Here is a 26,255-nt window from a genome sequence, read left to right as displayed (position 1 = left end):
GCATGTCCGAAAGCGCAAAAAGCATCGCATGTCACGCATTGTAACCTTGGTGCAGAACAGGTGCAGAACGTGAGCGACTTCCGCGAGACTCACCTGTATCTAAAAGGTGTCCCATATCACCACCAGCAATACCCAAAAGCAAAATTAGCAGCTTTAAATGGACTGTACTCTTGTAAATATATCACATTTTTCACGCAGAGACGCAATAACTCTTCTGCGGTCTGTTCCCTCGCTCGATTTCGGCGCTGGGGAGACGCAGGTAGCAGCTGGAGGCTTCTTTGGGAGTGGCCCGCCAAAAGCTTTCTCTTTAACTCCTTCCTTTCCTCTGGTAATGAAGTCACCAAGCCGCTACAACCTGTTCCTAACCAGTTTTCAGACTTTGGAACTGTCCTGCATGGCTCTCTAGAAACTTTGCAAATCTTAACTTCAGCATGATTTGAAGTCTACGTCCTCTCCACGCGCAGTTATCCAAATTACGCGCGGTCATGCACAAATGTTTAGTAGTAAAGCATACATACACGCCCTCCTCCTGAGTCGAATCTGCTGCAGAGGAAAATCCGGCTCTCTCGGATCAGCTGCTTGTGCGGTGGTATGTTAGAAACACCTCTTTACGCATTGAAAGGGACAACCCGCCATTCATATGCTGATGAGGCTGGCGCAGATGTACAGTCCAGTGTGCGCCAAGTCAGAACCTCGTGCAAAAACTGTGCACAGACCGCAGGAATCTGGTACAGGGCAATTATGTTTAAGCATCTAAAATTTAAGAATATGTGAAAAATATGCAATAAATAAGATGTCATGAATGAGACAACCTCATGCTAGACAAGTTCATGTTTTGGTTACTTCAATAACAAGACGATACTCCACCCATGAAGTATGATATCAAGTTCCACTGTTTTTGGCTTGAAGCAGAAACTTTGAAAGCTAAAACGCACTCTGTGGATTATTACACAGTCTGGAGATCCAAAAGATACTATGAATGTAAGTAATAACTTAAGTCATAAGGTAATCTTAGTAATGCAATTATTCTTGTTTTTATTATGTTATTATGTGTTGGTCTTGTAAAATGCGTTTATACTGATCTGATATTATGTAGGTAAATGTATTTTTTTTATTATTATAATTTCTAAGTAAAACATTTTGTGGCAACCCTTCCATGAGCAGGACTATCACTTCTACTACTACTACTACTACTACTGCTACCACTACTACTACTACTACAACTACTAATACTACTACTACTACTAATACTACAATAACTACTATTACTACTTCTATCACTACTACAACAACTACTGCCATTGCTAATACAACGAGTACTACCACTACAACAACTACTACTACTACTACTACCACCACTACTACTACTACAACAACAACTACTACAACAACTATTACCAGTTCTACTACTGCAACAACAACAACTACTACTACTACTACTACTACTGCTATCACTACTACTATGACTACAACAACTACTACTACTATGACTACAACAACAACTACTACCACTACTACTACCACTACTACAACAACAACTACTACCACTTCTACTACTACCACTACTACAACAACTACTACCACTTCTACTACTACCTCTATTACTACTACTACTACTACTGTGACTAGCCTACATTATCCACCCATTTGACTCACTACAGTTTATCAGATCATAAGTTTTTGACCTAACTGCTCCATCTTGTGGTCAAAACATGTCATTGCCACGTCCTTACCTTTTCCCTGAGCGGTGGAGATGCAGGACCAGCTGTTGTTTCACTCTTCTTTTCAGCTTCTTTTTTCTTTGTAATTCCATCAGTTTGTGCTTCGTTTGATCCAGATTTAGTCTCAGATTCCTGGTTAAAATCCGGTAATCCATCTTCAGGAAAAAAAATTGGTGTTGGGGGATCAGGGAATTCAAAACTGTCGTCTTCTGTTATTGTTATATTAACCTTGTGTTGGAAACTCCTCGGTTGCAGTTTCACTTCTTCTTCTACAGTGCTTTTTGACTGTTTATGTGGCTCAGGTTTAGGCTGAGGTTTAGCATATACGCAAAAGTTACTAACATCTGAATTTGAAGTGGAATCATTCACGTTATGAGCTAAAGTACTGCTATCAACTGGAGGGACTTGTTCTAACGGATCATCATCTGGGACACATAATCCAAAAGTCGAAAACCTATATTTTTGCCCAAATGAATTTCTCCTTGGCGCCAACGTATTTTTATCTTTCAAAGCACATTTTTCAGATTTGTTTTCTGTGTTGTTGGGAAAACTTGTATCTTTTGCATTTTCCTTGTCCAGTTGGGGATTCTTCATGTATTTCGCAGGGACATAAAAGGGTTTGGAGTCCAGGTCTTTGCGCACGTGCCACCAGTGTTCGTTCGTCTTGGCGATGAGGAGGAAGCTCTCGTTGGGTTTGATGGCGATGCGGCGGCCGTGTTTGGTGGTGTACTCGTACTCGTGCTCCACAGACACCACCTCCATGCTTCACTTTTGGATATGTGGATTTGGGGTCAGATCTTTGTCAGAGAGAGTTGATCAACATCTTGAAACTGAAAAAGAGGAAACGTATTTTAAAATTTGACTTCAATTTGAATTAAACGTGCTGGAGATGGGTGATGCAAATGCTTTTCATACAGTGAGATACTATTTTTGGCCTTTTTTACTTGTTTCTATGTTTTTTTTTAGATGACATCACAACATTCTACAGCTAAAATTCGTGTCTAAATGCAGATTTCTGTCGTAATATGGTGAGTTCTTAGGTTTAAACACTAAGAGAAAAGATCAGGTACAACATTTGTGTATTAACTTTTGGATATTTCATGGCAAAGTTCAACATTATCAATAGGAAAAACTGGCTCTGAAAACCACCCATTGTAAATAGGTTCACCTTTCCACAGATCTTACCTGTAACTTGGTCTAATCTAGTGAATATACATAATGCCATACTTTCAAACATTTGTGGAGCAATAACATCTCCATGGAGACAAGGAAGTGCTTACATCTCAATCACAAAAGTCACACCTTCAGTATTTTTCACAGTAGTTCAGTGGTTATAGTGTTACAGTGTGGGTTGGGGGTACAATTCCTCAGCTCTTACGTCTACTGTATACTGGGCTAGACACTTCACCCGCTTCAGTCTACCTGTGGGGACGTGGCCCGATGTGGTCGAGGTAGGAGGCAGACTCAGAAAAATTCCAATTCCAATCAAAATTAATTTCAATCATCGTGGTAAAGCGTGGGAAAAATAATACATATTTACAAAAAATAACTGTGTTCAACATAAGCAAAAAGCAACAGAAATTAAGAAACTGAGGAGAAAACCCACATGTAATCTTGCTACTCTGATGTCTCCTCAAACTGCTAATTGGCACCTCATACATAAGACACTGAGGCAAAACAAACAAACAAACTTAAACTCCCCTCCACATGGTCTTTAAACATGGCCGACATGGGGCAGGCCCCCTCTTTCTTTGGACCATGGCTGTGTCTCAATTCGCCCACCTGGCCTTAGAATCACCATTGGAAGGGCGGTTCGAAGGGCAGTGACGTAATTTCCGGCGCGACAAGGGCTGTCTCATTTCAACCCACCCTACTGAATGCGGCCGACAAACCTGCCCTTCCCTTTGCACCGTTTCCATGGAGATCGGACGTAACCGAAGCGTGCATCCGTGCACACTTCACGCACTTCTATATCCCGTCATGCACCGCGACTACGCAAAAAAGAGAAGAAAAGGAAGTCCGTTGCGCAATATACGTTCAAATGTTCGTACTGGTTTACCTCATCTACAACAGAGTGACATGAAACTGTTAAATCTGAATAAAGATCTGCACAGTGTGTGTGATGATTAAAAAGGAGTTACATGGAATAAAGGAATGTGCAGTTACTGCTAGACAATAAGAAGACATTTTTATCATTAAAAATTATTACTGCAATAAGAATAATGTAAGAATGTTCGTTTCTATTGTAAGCGTCAAAGACCAAGAGACTGAAACATAAAGTCAGAAGAGTTAAATGAGTTCCACACAGGTAATGTGAACAATGAAGCAACGGACTCTGAGGAAAGGACAGAACAGAGTCCTGAGACGTGCACAAAATCTTCATGTGTTCCGGTACATTCCATAGGTCTGCACTCCCTCGTGGGCACGTGTCATTTACCTTCGTGTTAGTAAATCAAGACACTAGCTTGATGTAGCGCTGCACTGCTAGAAAATACCTTATAATAATCAGATGAAAAGAACTGGCACGGCACAGAAGGGAAACAGCGCCCTCTACTGTTATTAAAGTGGTGCAGCCACTGGACAAAATACCGAACCATTAAACTGCAATATCCCACTATATGTACCACTAATCAGTGTTCTCTGGTTTATAGACTATGAATGTAGAAATGATATTGTTACCTCTGTCTCTGTTATTACGTTTTCACAAGGTATATTTTGTTTAAGTTATGAAGTAGCTACAATTGAGTAAAAAAATCACCTCGAACGTTATATTTGCCTATTGATATTCAATCTAAACAGAAAGAAACGGCTGTGACGACGACATCTTGACTTTTTTCTATTAAATAATAAATCATTAAAAAATAACGTACGTAATGTACGTATCGTACGCTCAAAGACAGAGGTGGAAGTGCGGTCCGTGGTGCAGACCTGTCCCACTTCAGTTAGATGGAGGCTACACTGAGGAGGGCAGACTCTCGACCGGAACCTTGAAACTACACTTTTGAAGAGTACTTCGTAAGGACCCTTGAAGGGTGCATTTGGCGAATTGAGACACAGCCCATGTGGAGATTCAGGTAAGTGGATGAATGTGTCATGATCCTGCATTTTCTGTCTCCCTGTGTGCTTTCCCCTCCCTCACCTGTTTGAGCCTGGAGCTAGGCGGAGTTCCTGGCTCCTCCCGCGCGCACCTGGAGCGCATCAGCGCAATTATTCCCACCTGCTGCGTAGTATAAGAGGAGCCAGGACTAGACACTCAGGGTGAGGTTGTTGTCGTTCCTTCACCCTGTTCTGTGCTGGATTATCTGCGTATCTACACCCTGTTCGGTGCTGGATCCTACGCGTGTCTTCACCCAGCTTGCTGGACCGTCCCTGCTTCTACCCTGCTTCTACCCTGCTTCTACCCTGCTTCTACCCTGCTTCTACCCTGCTTCTACCCTGCTTCTACCCTGCTTCCCAGCCCTGGTACTGTCTTGGCTTTTCTCTGCACTCCAAGTTACTGGACCCTGGTTTGCACTCTGCTCCCTGCCCTGGTGCTGCCCGAATCGTTGTCTCCGCTGCACTCTATGTTCCGCTCCTGGATCCTGGCCCGCACCTGGCTTCCTGCTCACCACCAGATAAGCCCTCGGTTCTGTATTTTGTGTCACAAACTGCAAATCTGTACCTGCACTCTTTGGTCCGCTACACCCACCGTTAAGACAGAATGTATTAAACTGAATTGACTTCATTTAACCAAATAAAATATCTTTGAAGTAACGTGTGTGGTGATTAAATGAAAAGGTATACTATCTGAAAAACTAAAACTCTTCTGCTTAGTTGTATATTGAAAATGAACAAACGTGTCAAACAAAATGATGGTAATATTAAAAGACAACTTTGTCACATTACCCTTGAATTCTGTACGAACAAATCACTGGTTGTGGTTTGAATGGGCGAAGGAACCACTTAGGTGCTGGAATGGCAGCCACACTTTCATCAGTCTACCCCAGGGCAGATCTATGTACCTCATACCACCACAGAGTTTGAGGAGTCAACGAATAATGTGCAAAACTGAACTGACTCAAAAATATTATGATCTCTATGTCATTAGTGGTGTGACGTTAACGAATGAAGCGGCTCTTTTGAACGATTCCTTAACGTGAACTGTTGGAACCGATTTTTTTTTTTTTTTTTTTTTTTCATTTTTACAACCATTAACACTTAACCATTATAACAATCAGCCTAAAGCAGTCAGAATATGTAAAATTGAGAGTCCATGGACAATTTCTTCACTCATACGTCAGTCACCTACACAACATTGTTATATATCGGTCACATTTATTTAAACATAAATAGAAGCCCCGCGTGAGCAGGGCGACAAAAAATTAGCTAATGCTCATGTTGTTCCTCTCCACGGAAATCTTTAGTAAAAGGCGAAAGATTTATACGATCTGAAGAGAAACATGAGTGCGTTGTCTTCTTCAGTCTGAGTGTCGGACCCGATTCTCCAACATACGGTTCTCAGTCAGGGTTCTTAGCTCCTCCCCCTTTTCATAGAGCTACAGTTTGGCGCGCGAGTCAACAGGAGTGAGAGCTTTGTGCACAAAACACATATTTACATTGTAATTACATTCATTCATTCGATGTATATATGTATTATTATTATTATTATAGTGCAGTGTTTAATTTGAATTATGCATACTTTCAAAACAATAATAATCTTTCACTCCCACTTTCAGTTTGAACATTTTAAACACCTCTGAGTTGTAAGGTATTTTTTAACAATGTAATGCTACCCTCAGATGCCTGTAGCCCTACTCACCAAAGACCCCCACCCTGAGAGGGTCGTAAAGCAATCTACAGCACTGGGGCCAAGAAGATAACACCTAGGACCTGTGGCCCTGTTCACCAAGGTCTGAGTGCCCCCATCCTGTGAGGGTCATAAAACAATAAGATTGATTGACTTAAAAACGCACATTCAGGGATTTTGCCAAAAAAAGGTTTTTAATGTGTAATCACATGCTGCTGAGAGGAAGACCCGCCTCACACACTGGGAGGCCTATAAAAGCTGGAAAGACAAACATCTCAGGACTCTCTTCCTATCCTTTCCTGAGAGTCCGGTGCTCCATTGTTAACTTTACCTGTGATGAACTCATTAAACCCTTCTGACTTATATTTCAGTCTCTTTCTCCTCTTTGACGCTTGCATCAGAAACGAACATTTCTATCAGAGTGTTTGTCATGTCTCTCAGTGATTAGTTTGTAGATAAAATGAGTTAACATGTTGACTTCTGTCATCTACATAAATATATAAAAAGAGCCGGACTTTCACATTCAAGTCCCCAAAAAAGAGCTGAAAATCCCATTATTGTTAGTCATGTTATTCCTGATTGATGTATTTGAAAATTATATTCAAGCCTACATATATTTACATTACATTTTGCACATTTTAGGTGTAGGTGGTGTTTAAATGAAGACTGTAACACAAACTCTACACCATTACTTGGAAAGGCCGTACTCTGCACCGAGAACCAGAACAGGATGTCGCTTACATTTGCTTTTGAGCTGAAGGCTAAAGACCACTAAAGCAGCAGACTAAAGCTCCGAGCCACAAAACAGGAAGTCTGCACCAACTCAAACACAGCCCAGCATCATTTACCAATCTCAGCTCCTCCACTGTACAGCCTATAACAACATGACTGGACAAAATACAACTGAGACACGCTTTAAATGTCAGTTTATATGAGAAAGAGGAAGTGATAGTGGGTGTATGTTGTCTTGAACCCATGTTTTGCATCTTAATCTGCTGATATAAAGCTTAAATCAAAAGTAAATAGGCTATGTGACAATTTGGCACCGCTCACACTGCAAAATAATTTACCATTCAAATTTACACACATATATATATACACAGTGATATCAAAATAAACATGGGATCAAATACATTTTCCAGTTATAAAAAAACAAAGCAACCAATTACTATGAGAAAGTGAATAGCATAAACAGAACCCATTAGAGGCTATGGCCCATATAAAGTGTGTAGATTGTTATTACCGTAGACTAGATCAATAAAAATACGTACTTACCTTATTTGCCTTTCCAGTCTGTGTGTAGTCATCTGGTGTCTGGAAATCGAGCTTGACACACCTAAAGGAATTAAAGTAGGAGTTACAGTTATGAAGCTTATGTCTGTTGTCCTGTCTGAATATGAGAGCTGCACTGCTGTTTCCTGTACTCTGTCTGGTCTTATGAATGTGTATTGTGGATGTGGGTGAGAGTGTATCGAGCACTCAAAAACCCACAATACGGGAAGTTTCTGAATATATTTCCATCTGAAGAATTTATGTGTCCGTGTTCCAAATATGGCAGATTAACGGGTTTGGCAGTGACTGGATCTAATTACTTGATGATGTTGTAACTCATGACAATTCATCACAAAAAGAAGAGTGTAGGGTGAACACACTTTTAAAATTCAAAACTGGGACACACCCGTGTTGGGATGGTTGGTATAAATAAAACTGTCAAAACATTGTTCATTCTTGACGCACTTGTGGGTCGGTATAATCTTAGGGTCTTCTGTTCTGGTGTATTTTTTCCTGTATAGTCATTTCCAAGCATGTTTTTCTGGATTTTAGCTAAACAAATGACAATATAGTCGCTTCTTTACTGTTCGGAGGCATCAAATTGGTCAATTGGGACATTTCTTGAATAAAACTGGGACAAATCAACGGTTTTGGAGAGATCTACTCAGACAGGGAACACAAAACTTGGATTGTCCCGGGTAAATTGGGCCCAAGTCATCTCCAGTTTTAAATTTAATCATTATTATTAAGCCATTTATCTTTTAATAAAATACACGAGACAATATAATATCATTTACCCTATGATAAATACGACATCGTGGTTATTTGTTACAATAGTTGTATTTGTGCGCATGTGTGGTCCCTACATTCCACTCAAAGTGCGTTAATCCCACTGGTGCGAGTCTACTTTGAAATGTTACTTCATCACAGTGTGTTTTGTATGACGCACTAACTCATACTCTAATTCTGTGTTTGTGTATGAGATGCTATCAGTGGTCGGGCGTAGGTGTGAGTGTGTGGTTTAAATAGTGCACTTTTTTATCGTAAGTGTTTTATTTTTACTCATTTGATGTAATTTGAAGTTAGGAGTAGTACAGTGTGATATTCTGTTTATGCAATGACTTCATATTGAGTGAGTGAACATCTGTGAGATACTGAGAGACAACAGTCACTGAGTTATAAGCAGTAATGGAGAAGAATACTTTAAAAAATGTGTTTAGTTACAGCCATGACATAACATATAATTATAAACAACTTCATTTTTGTTGTTATGCATTAATTTATGTCTAGTTAGAGATGGAAAACTGCACATGCAGTCACCATTAGATCTGTGTTGTCTATTTTTCTTACTAATACTAATACAGACATCTTGCTAATACTGTGCATTTCCAAGCCAAAACTAGTGATGTGATGTTTGTGAACGAGCTGGCTTTTTTCCTTAACGTGAACGATTGGAACTCACTTGTGCAAAGAGCAGAAACCTTCTCTTTCTAATTTGTATGCATTTTTTATACTGATTAACACTAAACCGACACCAGAATCTGCACAGAAGCAGAGCAGGCGACACGAGTGAGAGCTTTGTGCACAAAAAAATATATTTGACATCATATTTAGTTAGTTTTTTAATTATTCTTATTTGCATCGTTTCAAAGGGTAAACACGAATCTGAGTCTTGGTCATTTCTCTTTGTGATTAGTTTGTTGTTAAAATGAGTTCTCAAACGAACGGATCATTAATATACTGATACTGAAATTCCACATTTTGTTGTGTACTGTATAATCTGAACTCTACATAGTGATTAAAAAAACATATGGTTCATTCTACCAGTCTGATTATACTCCACATTTGTATAGTGAATCCTCTGTAAGCTTCATGGGATTTCATTCACATTATAGGAAGCCCCGCGTGAGCAGGGCATCAAAAAATTAGTTAATGCTCATGTTGTTCCTCTCCACGGAAATCTTTAGTAAAAGGCGAAAGATTTATACGATCTGAAGAGAAACATGAGTGCGTTAACTTTGACTTGCTCTGAGTGGCAGAGCCGATTCCCCAACATAGGATTCTCAGTCAGGGTTCTGAACTCCTCCCCCTTTTTCAACGAGCCAGTTTGGCGCAGACAAGACAGCACCAATTGTTAAAAAAAAAAAAAAAAAAAAAAAAACAGAAACAAAACGAAAAAAGAAGTCTATATGTTCTCCTCCATGTCGTGTAGTTGAGTTTAAATTCGTGTCTGCCGATTTAAAAAAAAACAAAAACTGTTGCTCAATGACTGTTAGCCTACATCTACCCGCTGCAATATATGTGTGTATCTTGAGCATATCGCTATATAATCATTTTAAATTTATACTTACATACTTGAGCTGCATAAACTCAAACAAGTCAAGTCTTGCAACTAAATAAAATTAAACAGACTAGACATGTGAAAAAGTAGTCTAACAAATCTACCGCGGTGCATGATGGGAAGCGACCCCTTATTTTCGTAGCCTGAATAAATGTAAAAGGACTATTTCTTCAAAAAGGTATCACATGAAAAAACGATTTGTAATTCCGCTTTTATAGCGGCAGTAAAGTTTTCTCATTTTAGAGCATAACATTTATACTAGTGGAAAGAAATCAAAGCGAACTGCGACCTAATGAGACACACGCATGCGCAGTAGAGATTCATAACGCGCGTGGTAGAAGACAGGGACATCAATGAAATAACTACCGTAAATTTCGGATTATAAGCCGCTACTTTTTTTCCACGCTTTGAACCCTGCGGCTTTTACAGCAGTGCGGCTTATATATGGAATTTTACTGGATAACGGCCCCTGGGGGGCGCTCTCTAGCTGTAAACGTAAAAGTGAGACAGACGTGGGGAAAGATTCTGCTCTGAAGAATTCACTAGTTTTGATTTTGAACGATCATTTTGCGCATCATGAAATGGATATGATGCAGTTTTTAAGATAAAGAAACAGACAGGAAACAGAGCAGGGGTCGGCCTTTAACACGCAAAGAGCCATTTGGACCCACTTTCCACGTAAAATAAAACACTGGGAGCCGCAAATACTTTTTGACATCTAAAATGAAGATAACACTGTATAATAACAATAATGTAACGGAATAATGTAGGTTTTACTTTCACGGACAAGCCTTCTACACGTGGCAGATAAATATGGCAAAAACAACTTAAGTGCATTAAAAAAATACAACCCACCAAACCGCTGCATCAGAGGGAGCCCTGCGCTGATTATGTGATTATGTCTACTCTGCTCCGCAGTTTCTTTAAAAAAACAACAACAAAAAAACTCGTAGCGTATCGTTTAATCCCAGGTGCTTATTCTCCATGTGCCAAAGCAGTTTTGAAGGTTTCATTGCCTCATTTGCTTTTCCCGTATGTTACGTAGAGCGGACTGTGCGCGTGAGAGTCACCTGTAGCGACAAACCCAGATTTTAAGTAGGCATTGTCTGTTAAATTTATCTTTCTTTTTCTTGGAGGTCGTAGTCTCCTCTTCTGGCTCCTCAGTTGTCCTTTTCCCCTTTGTTAAAAAGCTCTCCAAAGACTTTTGTTTTGGCTCATTTTCACTTGCTTGTGGCTCTACTTTTGGGCGTCGTGTCTGATGTGTTATACGTGATACGTCACCGCGGAGACAAGAGCAGATAATAAACTTGCTACTACATCAAATAGATTTCTGTGGCGATTTCCAGCAGGATTTTCATGATACATCTACGGACGAGCTTATTAGTGTGTCATTAGGGACGGGCGAAAGTTGCTCCTGACCCCTGTGCGCACAACGTCTGAAAATCAGGGCTCTTTACGCAGGACTGTGAGCTGTGTCTGTGTCAGTTCCCAAGCCACGCAGAGCCGCAGTATAAGGCTGAAAGAGGCGCATACGGCTCCGGAGCCGCGAGTTGCCGATCCCCCAAAAATAGAGCCACTGCACGTAAGCTCGGCATCAATGAATCCAACTTGGTCAATGTAAAAAGACGACAAAAGTTTTCAGAGGAAATAAAAGCAGATTTTCCGTGTTGGTGCAGCTTTATTTTCTAAACCTGCAGATGTGTTCATCCCGTGTTGTTGTCGTGTTGGTGCCAATTTTCAGGCACAGTTTTAAAAAAGCGTATCAGTGCACCGTCTTTCTGTGTAAATGTCTCATGTTACAATATGAAAACCTGCGGCTTTTATTCAGGTGCGGCTTATATATGTACAAAATTGATTTTCTCTTCAAATTTAGCTGGTGCGGCTTATATCAAGGTGCGCTCTGTAGTCCGAAATTTACGGTAGTTGATTGGACTTTAGGCTCCTTTGTGGGATCCGTTCTAAACTGGCTCTTTTATTATTTATTTATATGACAGAAAGCAAAAGTGAGAACAAATTTTATCTACAAACTATTCACAAAGAAACGACCAAGGCTCAGATGTCTTGATGGCTCAAACTGAGAGTGAGTGTGTATATCCTTTGGAATGATGACATTCTAAACAAAATGTTGCTCTACAACAATAATTTTAAAAACTAACCATTATTATGTTATGTTTTTTTATGCACAGATCACTCACTCGTATCGCCTGCTCTACTTCTGTGCTGATTCTTTTGTTGGTTCATTATTAATCAGTGCATAAAAATTGTAAAAGAAAAAAGACTCACTTCTTTAAAAAAAAAGTTAATCCAGATCCAACCATTCACATTAAGGAACCGTTCAAAAGAGCTGACTCATTTACAAAGGTCACATCATTAGAAATGACTTGTTTTGCAGGAAAGCAGAGACTCACATTCTTTGTCACGTTTAAAATAGTCCCTAATCAATAAGCAGTTTTGGTCAACAGTATGACATAACAAGTGTTTCTTAAAGATTGCTAAATGTTTATTAAGACATCATGATTGTAATAAAATATGCAAAAATAAAAAGAATAGTCATTACATTATAAAATATCACATATGTAAAAAATAAGTATCACAGATGGCAGTGGTGTGCAAACAACATGACCAATACTGGACGAAGATACAAAAACACAATTGTTACCATAGAAACTCGAGGTGTTAATGTAAATAAATAGTAAAACATTAATTCCCTGCTAGGCCCTATTTCATGCTATGTCATCTCAACAGAAAAATCTTCACAGACAAAAGAATTGAGGGCATTCTAATGTTCTAATGTTCAAAAATTGTAATTTTTTAAAGCCCATCCTACAACAACTTGGTCCAAATATGATTGTACAAGTATTTTGGTCAACTTCTCAAATATAAATATAATTCAATATTTAGTATCAAAACTAAGGCAGGTTTCTGTATTCTGGAGTACAGTTGAGTTATCATTCTAAGGGTGTTTTTTATAAGTTAATATCTGATAAAATGCTGAAAGAAACATTTTAAAAGTGTCTATGTGCAATTTCGACTCTGCTAGTTTGGTGTTTAAATAGCTTTGACATCAATTAGGTGGCCGTGCTGTGCTCCTTGTCTTAAAGTCTTTATTCCTTGAAGCTTTCGTCCGTGGAGGGTGAAGCGTGACCAGGCAGTGAGCTGGAGAAGGGCACAGGTGATAGGCACAAATACCAACATGTAAAAACAGCCGATCCGCAGAGGGGGCGTCCCGGGAGCGGAGGCAACTTCAGGTATTGAGGCCGCTGAGTCCTGCTCTGGATGCCTCTGGAAAATGTCATAACCTGGAAAGAAAAAGTTAAATTATATTAAGAATGAAAAAGTACAGTAGAATGTTCAAAAGTAGAGGTAGTAACAACAGTAATAGGAATATTGTTGTAGTTTAATAAGTCATTTTAAAGAAGACCTATTATACTAGTGTCTGCTATCCAGCTATAATCTATGACACCCATACACCTTCACTAGAATCATTTGGATAATTTCAGACTTGGAATTGCCAATCACTACTGAACAAAAGTTAAAGGGTAGCTGTTAACTTGAAAACTACCACTTCATGACATCACAAGGTGGAACAGAGCGTTTTGAGCTGTAGAGATGTAGACAGACGTGTGAATGAAACAACACACACCTCCCAGCATGTTTCTGATTAAGTAATAACATTATAACATATTTTAACATAACTTAAAGCTCACAAGTCAATTTTGCATAATATCGGACCTTTAATGCTATATGGTAGAACATTCCTAGTAAAACAATAACATCTGCATGGAACCCAGCTTGTGGCCTACCTTACACCACAGAGGTTATGCAATGCACCTTTAATGTTGTATAACAGATCAATGCTATGGCTCTTATCTCCTCTACAAGGACACCATCAGTGTGTGTGAAACTTGTACCTGTGTAAACACAAAGTAGCCAGGTGCCAATGAGAGGAGCAAACGTCTGTCCAGGTTTGGTCAACAGCGCCACCATCCCAAAGAGGAGGGCGGAGGTGGCCTGCTGCCGTCTGTGAATAACAAAGTCTTCATCCACCAGATCTGAGATGACCAGCTTCAACAGCTTACATGTTCCCTCTGTAAACACGCGGTTACTGAGGGGAAGATAGGAAGAGGAGAGAGACAAGTTAATTACAACATGTAGCAAAAACCAGGCAGAGTAATTTACATACAAAAATGTGATCACAAACAGATTTGTGGCTCATGGGTTGAAGCCATGATTCCTTAAAGGGCCCATACTACACTATTTTCTGATCTACGTTATGTTATTTCCTCATCAAATACATACTTGGAGATGTGTCTTGTTTCATTCACACATGTTTAACACAACCCCTGTATATTTAGGTGGAGTTCTTCTCTCAAACACACTGTTTCACCTTGTGATGTCATGTGCTCCACTGTGATTTTAGTGAAGGCGTGTGGAATTTAAAACATTTGGATTATTTCAGCCCTGGAATTGCCTTTCTCCACTAAACAAAAAGTAAAAGGTAGCCATTAACTTGAAGACTACCGCTTCATGACTCATCACATCACTAGGTGGAAGAGAGCATTTTGAGCTCTGGAGATGTAGACAGACTAATAATGCAGGATTACTCAAATGTGTCTGAACAAGTGTGAATGAAACAACAACTCCAAGTATGTTTTTGATGAGGTAATAACATCCTAACATGGCTTGAAGCTCACAAGAGATTTTTGTGTTGTGTAGGACGTTTAACTAAAGATAACATTTAAGTATATTTTTTATTGATTTTGTAGACTAAAGTATGCCCACATCATGACTAACATGGGTATAAACCAAGTAATACCGTACAGATGAAGCAAGAGCTAAACCAGGCTGAAACCAGTTGCAAGGCTAAAGTAGGCACAACCAAACCAAGCGTAAACTGTGTGGTCACAATCCTAAAATTTTAAAGTCTATTTTGATACCAAGGAATAGACTTGATACTCCATACCATAATGATAGAAAAACACTTCTAGACACAGTAGTTTTAGTTTAGGTTTGTCAAAATCTAATACCAAGATGCTGATTGCTACTAAGAGTACAGAAAAATTAAAAGAGGACAAATCAAAAATGCTTAGAAACAGCAATAGACCACTGGGAAAGACATAGAGAAGGCATGGGTACCAAACATAATTCCTGTATAATAATTAGTAAGACCTCCTTAAAACAGCTATTAAAACACTTGCTTTGTTAAGATTATGCCATAAAAACAATTGAGTCTAGATTGAGAAGAAAAACAATTGTACGTTCAGACACCACTAACAGAAAAATCTTAACATTAATTTTGGTTTGGAGGCTTTTCAAAAAACAGGGAAGGTAGATTAGAAGATTAGAAGGTAGATTCTTACACAAAGTAGGTCTAAGCACTATTTTGTAAGTTCATCTGACACAATTTAACAAAGATGTGCTAAGAGTTCTGGGTTAACCTTGTCTGTTCTTGTAACTACGTTGTTATAGTTAACATTTTGATGTTGAGGTATGATTGATTCAGAAAAAATTGACAAACTGATAACAACGGTATTGAAAACCTTGTATACGTGCTGGTGCTTGCATATTTTCATACCTAGCAATAAAGATGCAGAGTAGGTATATGTGGTCAGCCCCTGCTAGCAGCATAGCCAGGCTAAGTCCCAGTTTGAGCATAAACAGCCAGCGAATAACCTGGTAAACCCCATAGCGCTGGCACAGGGTCAGGAAATACAAGTTGTTCAGATGGGGGGCAATGTAAGAGATGCCTGCAAAGGAGCAAATAAATGCATACAGCAATAAGCGTAAAATAATAAGAACATGCAACATTCAGGATTGAGTTAAGCAAACCTACATTTTGCTTGTACAGGCTAAAAAACTTGTCTTAAATAGGAGATAAACCTGGGTTAAACCATGACTGCACAAAAAGAGCTTTAGGCCAAGATGTGTCCAAAATAAGAATGTAAAATTTCAAGCCAAATTAGGATTAAATCAAACCAAAAAGGGTAACTCAATTTAAGCAAATTGACAATGTACATTTGCTTAAAAGTATGTATCTTGAAATAAAAGCACCTAAGCCTGTCACGATAATTACTAGAACTATATATATGGGGACTTTCCATCTACTAGTCTGAAGATTTTGGTTATTTTTCTGTACTATGATAAGGTTTGAGCTGTACAGGGTTGAATTATGAACTTGTTTGACTCATTATAGATACTTACCAACTACTAAAGTGCTTGATTCTGATGTTTATTAACTGCAGCTCATGTTTTTTTTTAACTATATTGTACATTTAGAAAATATTTTGGTGAATAATCCTGCTTTATGGTTTGGTTTCAATATTATCCTTTACCGTCTATATTTACTTCAGCAATAGATCACACTTCAAAATTTGTCATCGTGACAGGCCTATATGCATCTTGAAATAAAAGCATGTAGGGTTCATGTAATGGAGCATAACAGTGTGGATTCTATTGTATAATAGTTGACAATCACTTGCACTTAAATAAACGTATTTTATTTACGGTAAGGTTTTTCCTTAAAGTTTCTTAAAAATATCTTGTACTTTCAAGACTGAATATTGCTTGATTGGAGTGTTTTTATGGAATTTTAGGGAAATTTAGGGAACTTTATTTATTTATTTTATTTAATGAACGTATGTATCCAGTACACTTTAGGCACATTTCGCATATCTTGATCTTTTCCACCCCTGTCCCACCACTAGGGACCTTTAGGGAACTTTAGGGGCTTGTGACTCAAGTTAAGTCAATTGTAATATGATCTTACCAAGTAATATTGAACCTGTTGAAGCAGATATATTATCAGATAAAAGGTGCTCCAAGAAAAGAGGGAAGAAGTTACTGTTGAAATGGCAGTGAAAAACCTGGAAAAAGAGATACATTTTTTAATTTGTGAAAAATAAATAAAAATAAATAAAAATAATAACATCTAATTAATTACCTGAATAAGGTTCATCGACACAAACCACAACAAGTTTTTGTGCTTGGAAAGCTGCTTCAAGTATTGTCCAACAGTAACAGGTTTCTCTGACTGGCTATGGGGAGAATTCACATTTAACCTGGAAGACAAAATTAATTAGGAGGAATGAAGATATTTCACTACTCATCCAAACCGCTCCGTCAGTTTTGGTCAGATTACTGGTGGACACTGCCTTATATCTGCCTGTAGTTAGCTCCTCCTATCAAGTAGATATAAGGCAGTGTCCACCAGTAATCTGACCAAAACTGACAAAGAGGCTTAGATGAGCAGCAAAATGTCTTCACTTTTACGACTTTTTGTCCAGTGAACAGATTAGAATTTTCATTTACTTTAAATACAAAACTTAAAGCAGCAAATTAATAAAGTACAGTAAATCTAACGCACTCTTTTAGCATTTGGGTCTCATCTTGTCTCAGTCGGATTTCACTTTGAAAACGGTGACGCAGTAATCGGGACACAAAGAAAAATCCCAGGACAGAAAACGTTGCCAAGGCCACACAAAAAAGTCTGAAAGAGTAGAAGTCTTCTTTGTCCCAGAAGGAATAAGACAGGAACACAGACATGGACCCGAGCGCACTAAAAACAGAGCAGTGGAAATTCAGTCGATTCCGGTCGGAGGTGGACACGGCCAGGTCGGCTAAGAGGGCGCTGTGATGGAGGTCGACCATAGTGAGGAAGCCGTCGTAAAGGCACAAGCAGAGCAAGAACTGGAGACCGGGTCGGGCCCATGAAACCCAGAACGCCAAAAAGGATAGGGCGAACAGAGGGCCATTTCTGGAGAGGGCTTTGAGGCGCTTTAAAACGACTTCAGGGGATGTTATCTGGGAGCCGGACCTGCGGAAGGAAAATATGTGCATTAATATCACTGTATCAGAGATGAATACAACAGTGAAACAGTGGACTGGGACTATTCATTTTAGCAGTAGTTATTTGGAAGAAAAAAATATATATAAAGACTTTTTTGTTTAGTTTTTCTTGCTAAGGGAGATGGCCTAAGGGGGACGCTCTAGGAGAGTTATCCATTTCCTTGTGTTGTTGGTTGTTGGTTAGTCTGTTGTTGACCAATGACTGTTTGATTTTCTAACTTACTTTTGGTTAAATCAACAAGTTTGTCAAGCCCTGCAAGGCGACTACTGTTGTGATGTCGACACAAAAATAAAACTGAGTTGAACTTAAGTTAGATCGAGGCTGATCTGCTTTGGTGTATCCAATTAACTTAAAATATAATTGTATTTTAATATTTTAAATGATAAAAGCCATTGCTGTTGAGCATATATCATACCTTTAAACTCTACAGATTTGTCAATGGGAAAAATAAAATGGGAATTTCACTGGCATCCCTGTTTCATATGTTGAACGCTGCAAGATAAGGATTTACCAACCCAGACACTATTGAAATAAATGTATGTTAACTATGCAGGTTTATATATCTTCACTTATTCAGCACTGTAAGCACACAACTAGAAGAGGGTCTCCTAGAAGGCCATGAGACACACGTACAATTAAATTAAAATGAGAATAGAATTACAATACTTACTGGGGAGAGCTAAGGAAAGAGTGGTCACTCAACCAGCCAAAGAGTGGGTCATTTACACTGTTCCATATCAAGAAAACTGCCTGAAAAAAACAAAACAAAACTCAAAGATAGTAACACTTGCTACAAAAAGTACATGTTTTTGTGTAACTTTTGTGCTGCTTACAAGATATTCACCCATGTGACATATGTACAGTACAGTAATAATTTTATTGTGAAATTTCTGTACATTTAATTCATGGTCATGGTTCAGTTCAGTGGGCAATTTTGGGTTTACATTTTATATTTACTTTTACACTGGTCCTGTACTTTCAATTTCATATGAACCCTTTATGGTACACTGGAGGCCAAACCAGTTTTACCTCCACTAAAATAAACAAAATGATACACTTTAACTGTGTTGTCGTAACTTCGTGCTTGTATAGACGATGTGATGTGATGTTAAAATGCGTCTTGGCCCAGTACAGATATACTGTATAAGCTCCACTTGAGATCAAATATGTCTGTTTATGTAACTGTCACCTGTTGGTCTCAGAGAGTTGTGAAATGTGCTTTATAATAATTAGGATGCTTGGAATTGATAAGGTTAGCGAGGAATAGCCATAGATTGTATAAAGAAGTGGACTAAGTGAGTGTGACATCACCAATAGCGTTCGGCTCCAGTTAAATGAAGCTCATCGAGGTGAGCAGTTATAGGACGAATTCAGAGCCAAGTTTCATATTAGGAATTCCGACCACGAGTATCATAGCAACCAAAGAGCCAATTTGGAGCGAAGCTGTTGAAGGTAATGGCCCTTCCCAATGCTGTCAATCAAACCTGTTGCTAACACTAGAGGGAGCAACCTCAGGGAAAGATAGCGTCTGATTTGTCTGTTATAAAAATCAGGTAAAAATCAGGTACAGCGCCTTTAAATAAAAAGTAGGCAACAAAAAAGTGCTTACCTCTCCCACCCAGAAGGACACTTTATCAATCTTGTAGACTGATACAAAAGTTTCCACGTAGTACAATAGAAAGACATTGTGCAGTATAGAGATGAACAGGGCCAAAGAGCCGTACAGCACTGAAGTGGAAAAGACTCCTGTGAAGACGCTCCAGAAGCTCTTGTCCATTCTTCTATCAGTCTCTTCAGTCCCTGGTTCCTCTGAGCCACGACCAGACCATCTCAAGACCAGGACGAAAACAGGTCATCACTGCTTCATAACCTGGCCAAAAATACAAATTAGGGAAATTTCACATGGACAATAACAGTAGAGGAATAGTGATACTTTGCAGCTGAGGTCATCAACATTCCTTGGAGGTGATGCTAACTGGAGGCTCCATTTTAAAATCTGTTACTCAAGTTAGATTTTAATCTGAGCTTTGTTTAACAGTGATTTGCACTGTTAAAAGTTTCTCAAACAAAAAATTTGTCACACAGTAGATAGTATCAGTCAACAGTTTTTCAGTATTTTATTATGTATTTTTGTTGAGTTTTCTGACATCAGAAATCTTATTCGCTAGTTGAACATTCTGCCATAGAGATACATGCAGAAGTATGTCTCTGAGGTAGAAAAGCAACAAAATGAGAACATAATGCATCTACAATAATGTAGAATTATTTAATATTTGAATGTGATCTAATGTGCTAGTTTTGATGATTGTACAGGTAAAATTAACCTTAATTTCAAACTATGCTTCGTGTGCACTTGTCCCAAAAGTTTAAATTTCAAACAAAAGTGAAAAATAAAACTAGGGCAAAAATAAAAAGAACAAATACATTTTGTGTTTGGTCCCAGGTTCTGGTCCCAGGTATAAGTCCCAAATCATTTGAAATTGCATGTGTGCGTGTGTGTGAACACAGCCAATAATACATGTGCAACTATGTAAACATACTCGACATGTTCTGAGTCATCACAAACATGTGGCTAGCATCAATTATCAGATACAGCAATTTTACTAAGTGCTTTAATTAGAGCCAACAGTTTATTCTTGGCTCACTCCCAAGTTGAGTGCTATAATCTAGAATGTCACTTTAAAATGACTGATATTTCTCCTATTTTTCTCCTGGTGTCAAAATACACGGTGTTAAAATTGTGGTATGATACAATGTAATGTGTTATTACATTTTGGACATGCAAGAACAAACAAGGACAAGTTATCTGTCCTTTTAGGGTCATCATATCAAATTATCTAATCCCTTGAACATGAGGTTTGTCAGATGCACTCCCAGACAGCCTTTATTTACTAGAGTGCATATATTGTTGATTTGAAAATATGCAACATTTTAATGTAGTTTATAATGGAAAATATCTCCAAATGCTGCAAAAAGTGTGTTAAATCTAACCTCATTGTGCTTGTGTCTGCTCTATAGCTATAATCTATGACACCTGTGGATCATTATGTTATAATTTGCACATTTTAAATCACAATATTCATCTAAAACTAAAAGAAACAAGTCAGCTGACTTCTGCATTAGAAAACTGCAGTGCCCAATTGGAGCTGACAATGCCGTAAATGTCATCGCAACAAAGAGTCAGCACCATCAAGTGATAGTTGCCGATCACGCTAGAGAGCAGCAGAGTTTTTTCATATGTACCAAAATGACAATGTGATGCTGACAAATCCTATGTGTATCACTGATTAAGAAAATAAAACTGAAGAACGACGTAAGTAGGGAGCAGTGGGTGTGTACTGGGGGGCGGTGAAATCCAGGATTGATCAGCAATAGGGCATCTTGAAAATAAGCAATTAAAGATTGCTAAGACATGCACAAATTACTCCAAAAACAACTTTGGGTAAGTAAATGGTGAGGGGAAACAACTATAACATGGTTAAATGCTCTAAAAATAGATTTTTCATTATAGGTCTGCAAACTTGTATAGTAAATAATTCAAACAAGAGTATAAAGTGATCTGCCATATGTGAGTAATTTTATACTCACTCACACTTAATATTTTCTGATACTGAAACCTCAACAAATACAATAAACATATGTGTTAGCACATTTCTGTTGTATTGCCAAAATATGTCATGGTCATCACTATTGGGTGTATTCTGTCATAAGTTACATTTTTATTGGTTTTGTGAAATTGGTCTTTGTCTGAATGTAACACTTTGAAGTCACAGCTGTGGCACTCAAAACACTAAGTGCCCTTGGGAGAAAAATCCACCCTCAGAGCAAACCAGAGGGGGTTACTTCATATTTCCCCAAAGAAAAGCCACGTTAACAAAATCAGAGTAAAAGTCAAAAAACTACAGCCACAATGTTTGCAGAGGTGCAGAGAGAAGCATATTATTACTCAGAAAACAGCACTATGCTGAGTACTGGGGAAATTTCTCATGTACTATTTAAAGGTCCTATATTACCGGTACTCAAAAATGACTCTTATGAGCTTTCAGCCATGTTAGAATGCTGTTATCCCCTAAAAACACACATTGTTCACACATGTTTGAGTAACCCTTTATTATTAGTCTGTCTACTTCTCCAACACTCAAAATGCTCTGTTCCACCTTGTGATGTCATAAAATGGTAAATTTCAAGTGAACAGCTCAGAGTTAACAGATCAGAAAGTAGTGGATCCTTTAACTGTTTCGATGCACGAGATATTAGTATAGTTATTGTTAGGATAAATAACTGTGCTTAGCTATTCTGCATAACCACTGCTATAGTTGTATAGCTGTATTATTTTACTGCTATGGTTCATTATTGTATCAGTGTTCATGTGAGGACGAAGAGTAGATTACAGCTGTGTGACACAGATATATGTTCAGGACATGTACAAGATATTCTAGATCTATCTATATATCTAATCAAATAACTAAGTAGGGCAATGACTTTTTGATAGGCATGTACTGACTCATGGCTCATCACCCTGATCAAGCCAGCAAAATATACTTCAGTAAAATATGCTTCAGCAATTGGAGCAAGAGACAACCCCCCTGCAAGGATGCTCGTCACAGTCTGATGAGACTGTGCAACGTGTCAAGAGGCCAGGCTGGCCTGTGCACCAATGAAGAGGCGCCAAGTCTAAACCATGGTGGCCTCCCACTAAAGTAAGCCTATAAAACTCATTGTATAGACGTAAACATTCAGTCTCTACCTGGGAGTGTCAGTTTCACAGACTCTGTGTACAAGTATTGCTCTTGACTTGTTGATTAAATAAATTCTTCTTAAATTTCATCTCTGGGTCAAGCTTATTCTTTGTCTTAGCAGAAACTAACGAACACGAGAGGAAAGGGCTGATTTCCTCAACATTATCCATGGGTTTAAATGTTCTATTAGGCCACATGTGAAGGACCATTATCTTTGTTTTAAATTACTGTATCAGTGGTCCTATTTTATAATTCTGAAACCTTTGGATAGTCAAACAAAAAACATATTCAAGTAATTTCACACAAAATGCAAATCAGAACTTTCCATCACCTTTCATTTAACTAAGACATATGATCTCATAAGCCTTCAACATGCAGTTATAAACTATAGAAATAAAACTAAAAGTAACAAAACTTATGCTACACAATACAAATAAACCTCTAACGAGTAAACTATAGCGGAAACTACTCTTAAATGAACAACAGCAACTCAGAGTAACCGCTTCCGTAACCTTATCACATATACATAATCTACTGTAACAATATCCCACAGACCATAACAAAGTGTACCAGATAGACCTCAAAAGGTCCAAGGGTGTGACCAGAATCTACAAACAAAGTCCTATCAGACAAATGCGGTTGCTTCTGTATGTTTCATTTTGGCATACTTCACCACAGCTGTCTGATACTGCATCTAAACAAGTGTGGGAGGGTAGATCTTAGATTTCTATATTGGTCAAAGCTGCTTTCTTGGCTTTGGCTGGATGTCAAATGCACCTGTTGTGATCACTCTGTAAGCCAAAGGGCAACAGACAAGCTACAGAATGAACGTGGAATTAACTGACTAAGCAGCAAGTTCAATCCTGTGTTAAATATAGGCCTGTCATGATAACATGTTTTTAAGTGTGATATATTGGTAAAATATTACAGAAAAGAAATTGTTCAATCAACCTTTCTTTCTATATTGGATTATGGAGATAGAATATACACACAGACTTCAGCCTCTACTTTGAAACCTTTAGATGCACTCTTCCACTCAGCCCTTCAAGTGATGAATTAAAAACCCATTACTGTTCACCCTATGAAAGTAGGTTGGCCATCACTATCTGTCAGAAGAGAACAACACTGTATAAAATGTATTTATAATGGACTACTTCATAGACTGCCTGAATATCTCACGTGCTTGTTGAACTTTGATACAGGAACTTTAAATACAAAATCAAATGGCTGTATAAGTCTAAGGACTGGTCGCACCAGAACTGAAATGAGGAAAAGGGCTTTTGGCCGTTCTGCTTCCCAAAAATAGAATATACATCAAACACAAGAAAAACTGGATACTTTGTCACCAGCTGTTTTAAATTGACTTATGTAGTTTTTTGAGTTATTTTTGTTTTTGTTGTATTTTTCCGTATTTGAACAGGGCACTTATGAAAAGGAGAGTTCAAGTACTCTCATTGGGCTCTCCCTGTATAAATAACGATAAATAAAAGTGAATATAGGCGATAAATGATAATAGTGAAACAAAATCAAAAAGCAGAATCATCTCCCAAAATGTTTTCTAAATGTACAATATAGTAAAGAAAAAACAAACAAAAAAAACCAAACATGAACTGCAGTAAATAAATAGCAAAATGAAACACTTTAGTAGTTAGTTAGTATCTATAATGAGACAAAGAGGCTCAGAATTCAACCCTTTGCAGCTCAAACGTAGTCATAGTACAGAAAAATAACCAGAATCTTCCCATTACTATATTATCGTGACAGGCCTAGTTAATGAGATAACTTTTTTTTAAAAATCAAAATAGACTGGGTAATTGTAATTTTAAATGGACAGAGACAAACCAGGTAGTAATAATAATAATAATAATTACACTTGTAATGCACTTTTCAAAGCCTCTCAAAGCGCTGCCCTGGGGCAGACTGACGGAAGCAAGGCTGCCAACCTGCACCATCGGCCCCTCCGACCACCACCTATCATTCGCGCGCACACCACTTTCATACTAGGCAATGTGGGTGAAGTGTCTTGCCTAAGGACACAACGACAGAACTTAGTCTGATCCTACTAATTATAATAATATGCAACAGTGCAATTACTCATGCATCTGCCAGTTACAGTTTGTTTTACTTACAGCATCTCAAATTTGTATAGAATGGGAACTCCCTCGCTTAGGAATCTACAAACGGGTAGTAGTGGAAAATTAACCAGGACGTGACTGAAAAAACGGAAGGGTCCAGTAGAGATCGTAACTCCGGTATGTAGTTCATAAGTTACCTTGTCAAATCGCGCTTAGTCACGTTATTAACTAAAATCTACGATACTACGATTATATTTTGCTTGGCAGAAGTTAGCAGGTCCTAGCATTAGCCAGCATTAGTGATCGCTTACAAGATAGCTTCTTATCAATAAAAACGCATCTACCTAATGACTCCGATTTATGACGTTACATCGACATCTCTGTATTTTAGCCATATTTTTGTTACGTACCGTGAAAATGAATCGTTTTAAGACTACAGGGTTGTGTCGGTCTCGCAGGGAGAAGCTAACTTGTTGGATCCGTGAGTGAACAGCGGCGGTTTAAGAGCCGGGCTACGTCACGCGCCGCCCTCCTGACGTACGGGTCTAATTCGTGAACGGATTTTCCACAAAGGAACTAATATTGGGAGAGGGCGACATCTGGTGGGTGGTCACTGTAAATAAAAATCAAAATCAAAATAAATAAAAAATTTGAATTAAAAATAAATACGTAAAAATAAAAAAAAAACAAAAATAAGAGTAAGAGTAAAAAAAAAAATGTACATAAAAAATAAATAAATAAGTAAAAACCAAAATAAAAGTAAAAGTTTAAATAAAAAATATAAATATAAATAAAAATTAAAAAACGAAAAAATAAAAACAAAAATAAAATCCCATCCATCCATCCATTCATTTTCTTCCGCTTATCCGGGGCGGGTCGCGGAGGCAGCAGTCTAAGCAGGGACTCCCAGACTTCCCTCACCCCGGACACATCCTCCAGCTCCTCCGGTGGGACCCCAAGGCGTTCCCAGGCCAGCCGAGAGACATAGTCCCTCCAGCGTGTCCTGGATCTTCCCCGGGGCCTCCTTCCAGTGGGACATGCCCAGAACACCTCCCTAGGGAGGCGTCCAGGAGGCATCCTGAGCGGATGCCCGAGCCACCTCAACTGGTTCCTCTCAACGTGTAGGAGCAGCGGCTCTACTCCGAGCTCCTCCCGTGTGACCGAGCTCCTCACCCTATCCCTAAGGGTGTGCCCGGCCACCCTGCGGAGGAAGCCCATTTCAGCCACTTGTATCCGCGACCTTGTCCTTTCGGTCATTACCCAGAGCTCATGACCATAGGTGAGGATAGGAACGTAGATTGACCGGTAAATCGAGAGCTTTGCCTTTGGGCTCAGCTCCTTCTTTACCACAACGGACCGATACAGCGACCAAATCACTGCAGACGCTGCACCGATCCGCCTGTCAATATCACGCTCCATCCTTCCCTCACTCGTGAACAAGACCCCGAGATACTTGAACTCCTCCACTTGGGGCA

The 26,255-nt window shown here is 38.7% G+C and overlaps 2 protein-coding genes and 2 non-coding genes across 4 annotated transcripts in view; all 4 read right to left on the bottom strand.

Annotated features, from left to right (window-relative positions):
* arhgap27 (Rho GTPase activating protein 27) overlaps positions 1-7,912 on the bottom strand; it is a 40,960-nt gene extending 33,048 nt beyond the window's left edge. The window contains exons 1-2 of the mRNA XM_055229425.1: positions 7,783-7,912; positions 1,734-2,551 (exon numbers count right to left, since the gene is read on the bottom strand). Of these exons, the coding sequence (XP_055085400.1) occupies positions 1,734-2,483 (750 nt within the window). The 5' untranslated portion in view covers positions 2,484-2,551; positions 7,783-7,912. The remainder of the gene's footprint in view (positions 1-1,733; positions 2,552-7,782) is intronic.
* LOC117387848 (U5 spliceosomal RNA) lies at positions 6,055-6,167 on the bottom strand. Its single transcript, XR_004542795.1, has one exon. It is a non-coding gene; the product is annotated as a U5 spliceosomal RNA (small nuclear RNA).
* Positions 7,913-9,676: 1,764 nt separating the features above from the next.
* On the bottom strand, positions 9,677-9,789 carry LOC117387847 (U5 spliceosomal RNA). Its single transcript, XR_004542794.1, has one exon. It is a non-coding gene; the product is annotated as a U5 spliceosomal RNA (small nuclear RNA).
* Positions 9,790-12,604: 2,815 nt separating this feature from the next.
* On the bottom strand, positions 12,605-25,296 carry mfsd13a (major facilitator superfamily domain containing 13A). Its single transcript, XM_033984939.2, has 9 exons — positions 25,191-25,296; positions 19,576-19,836; positions 18,637-18,716; positions 17,484-17,933; positions 17,061-17,178; positions 16,887-16,983; positions 15,696-15,867; positions 14,032-14,225; positions 12,605-13,419 (listed from the first exon to the last, which is right to left on the bottom strand). The coding sequence occupies exons 2-9, from the start codon at positions 19,741-19,743 to the stop codon at positions 13,169-13,171; spliced, it is 1,530 nt and encodes a 509-aa protein (XP_033840830.1). The 5' UTR covers positions 19,744-19,836; positions 25,191-25,296; the 3' UTR covers positions 12,605-13,168.
* Between the last annotated feature and the right edge of the window lie 959 nt (positions 25,297-26,255).

Source organism: Periophthalmus magnuspinnatus, chromosome 19, assembly GCF_009829125.3.
Source record: "Periophthalmus magnuspinnatus isolate fPerMag1 chromosome 19, fPerMag1.2.pri, whole genome shotgun sequence".
NCBI lineage: Eukaryota > Metazoa > Chordata > Actinopteri > Gobiiformes > Gobiidae > Periophthalmus > Periophthalmus magnuspinnatus.
The sequence above is the reverse complement of the archived record's forward strand: the minus strand, read 5'-3'. Positions and strand labels throughout refer to the sequence as shown.

Coding starts and splice junctions, on each gene's coding strand:
- mfsd13a (XM_033984939.2), bottom strand. CDS start 19,743: ATGGACAAGAGCTTCTGGAGCGTCTTCACAGGAGTCTTTTCCACTTCA. Junction 16,984..17,060: donor TGTCGATGAACCTTATTCAG/GTAATTAATTAG, acceptor CTCTTTTTCCAG/GTTTTTCACTGCCATTTCAA. Junction 13,420..14,031: donor GCTACTTTGTGTTTACACAG/GTACAAGTTTCA, acceptor TTTTCTTTCCAG/GTTATGACATTTTCCAGAGG.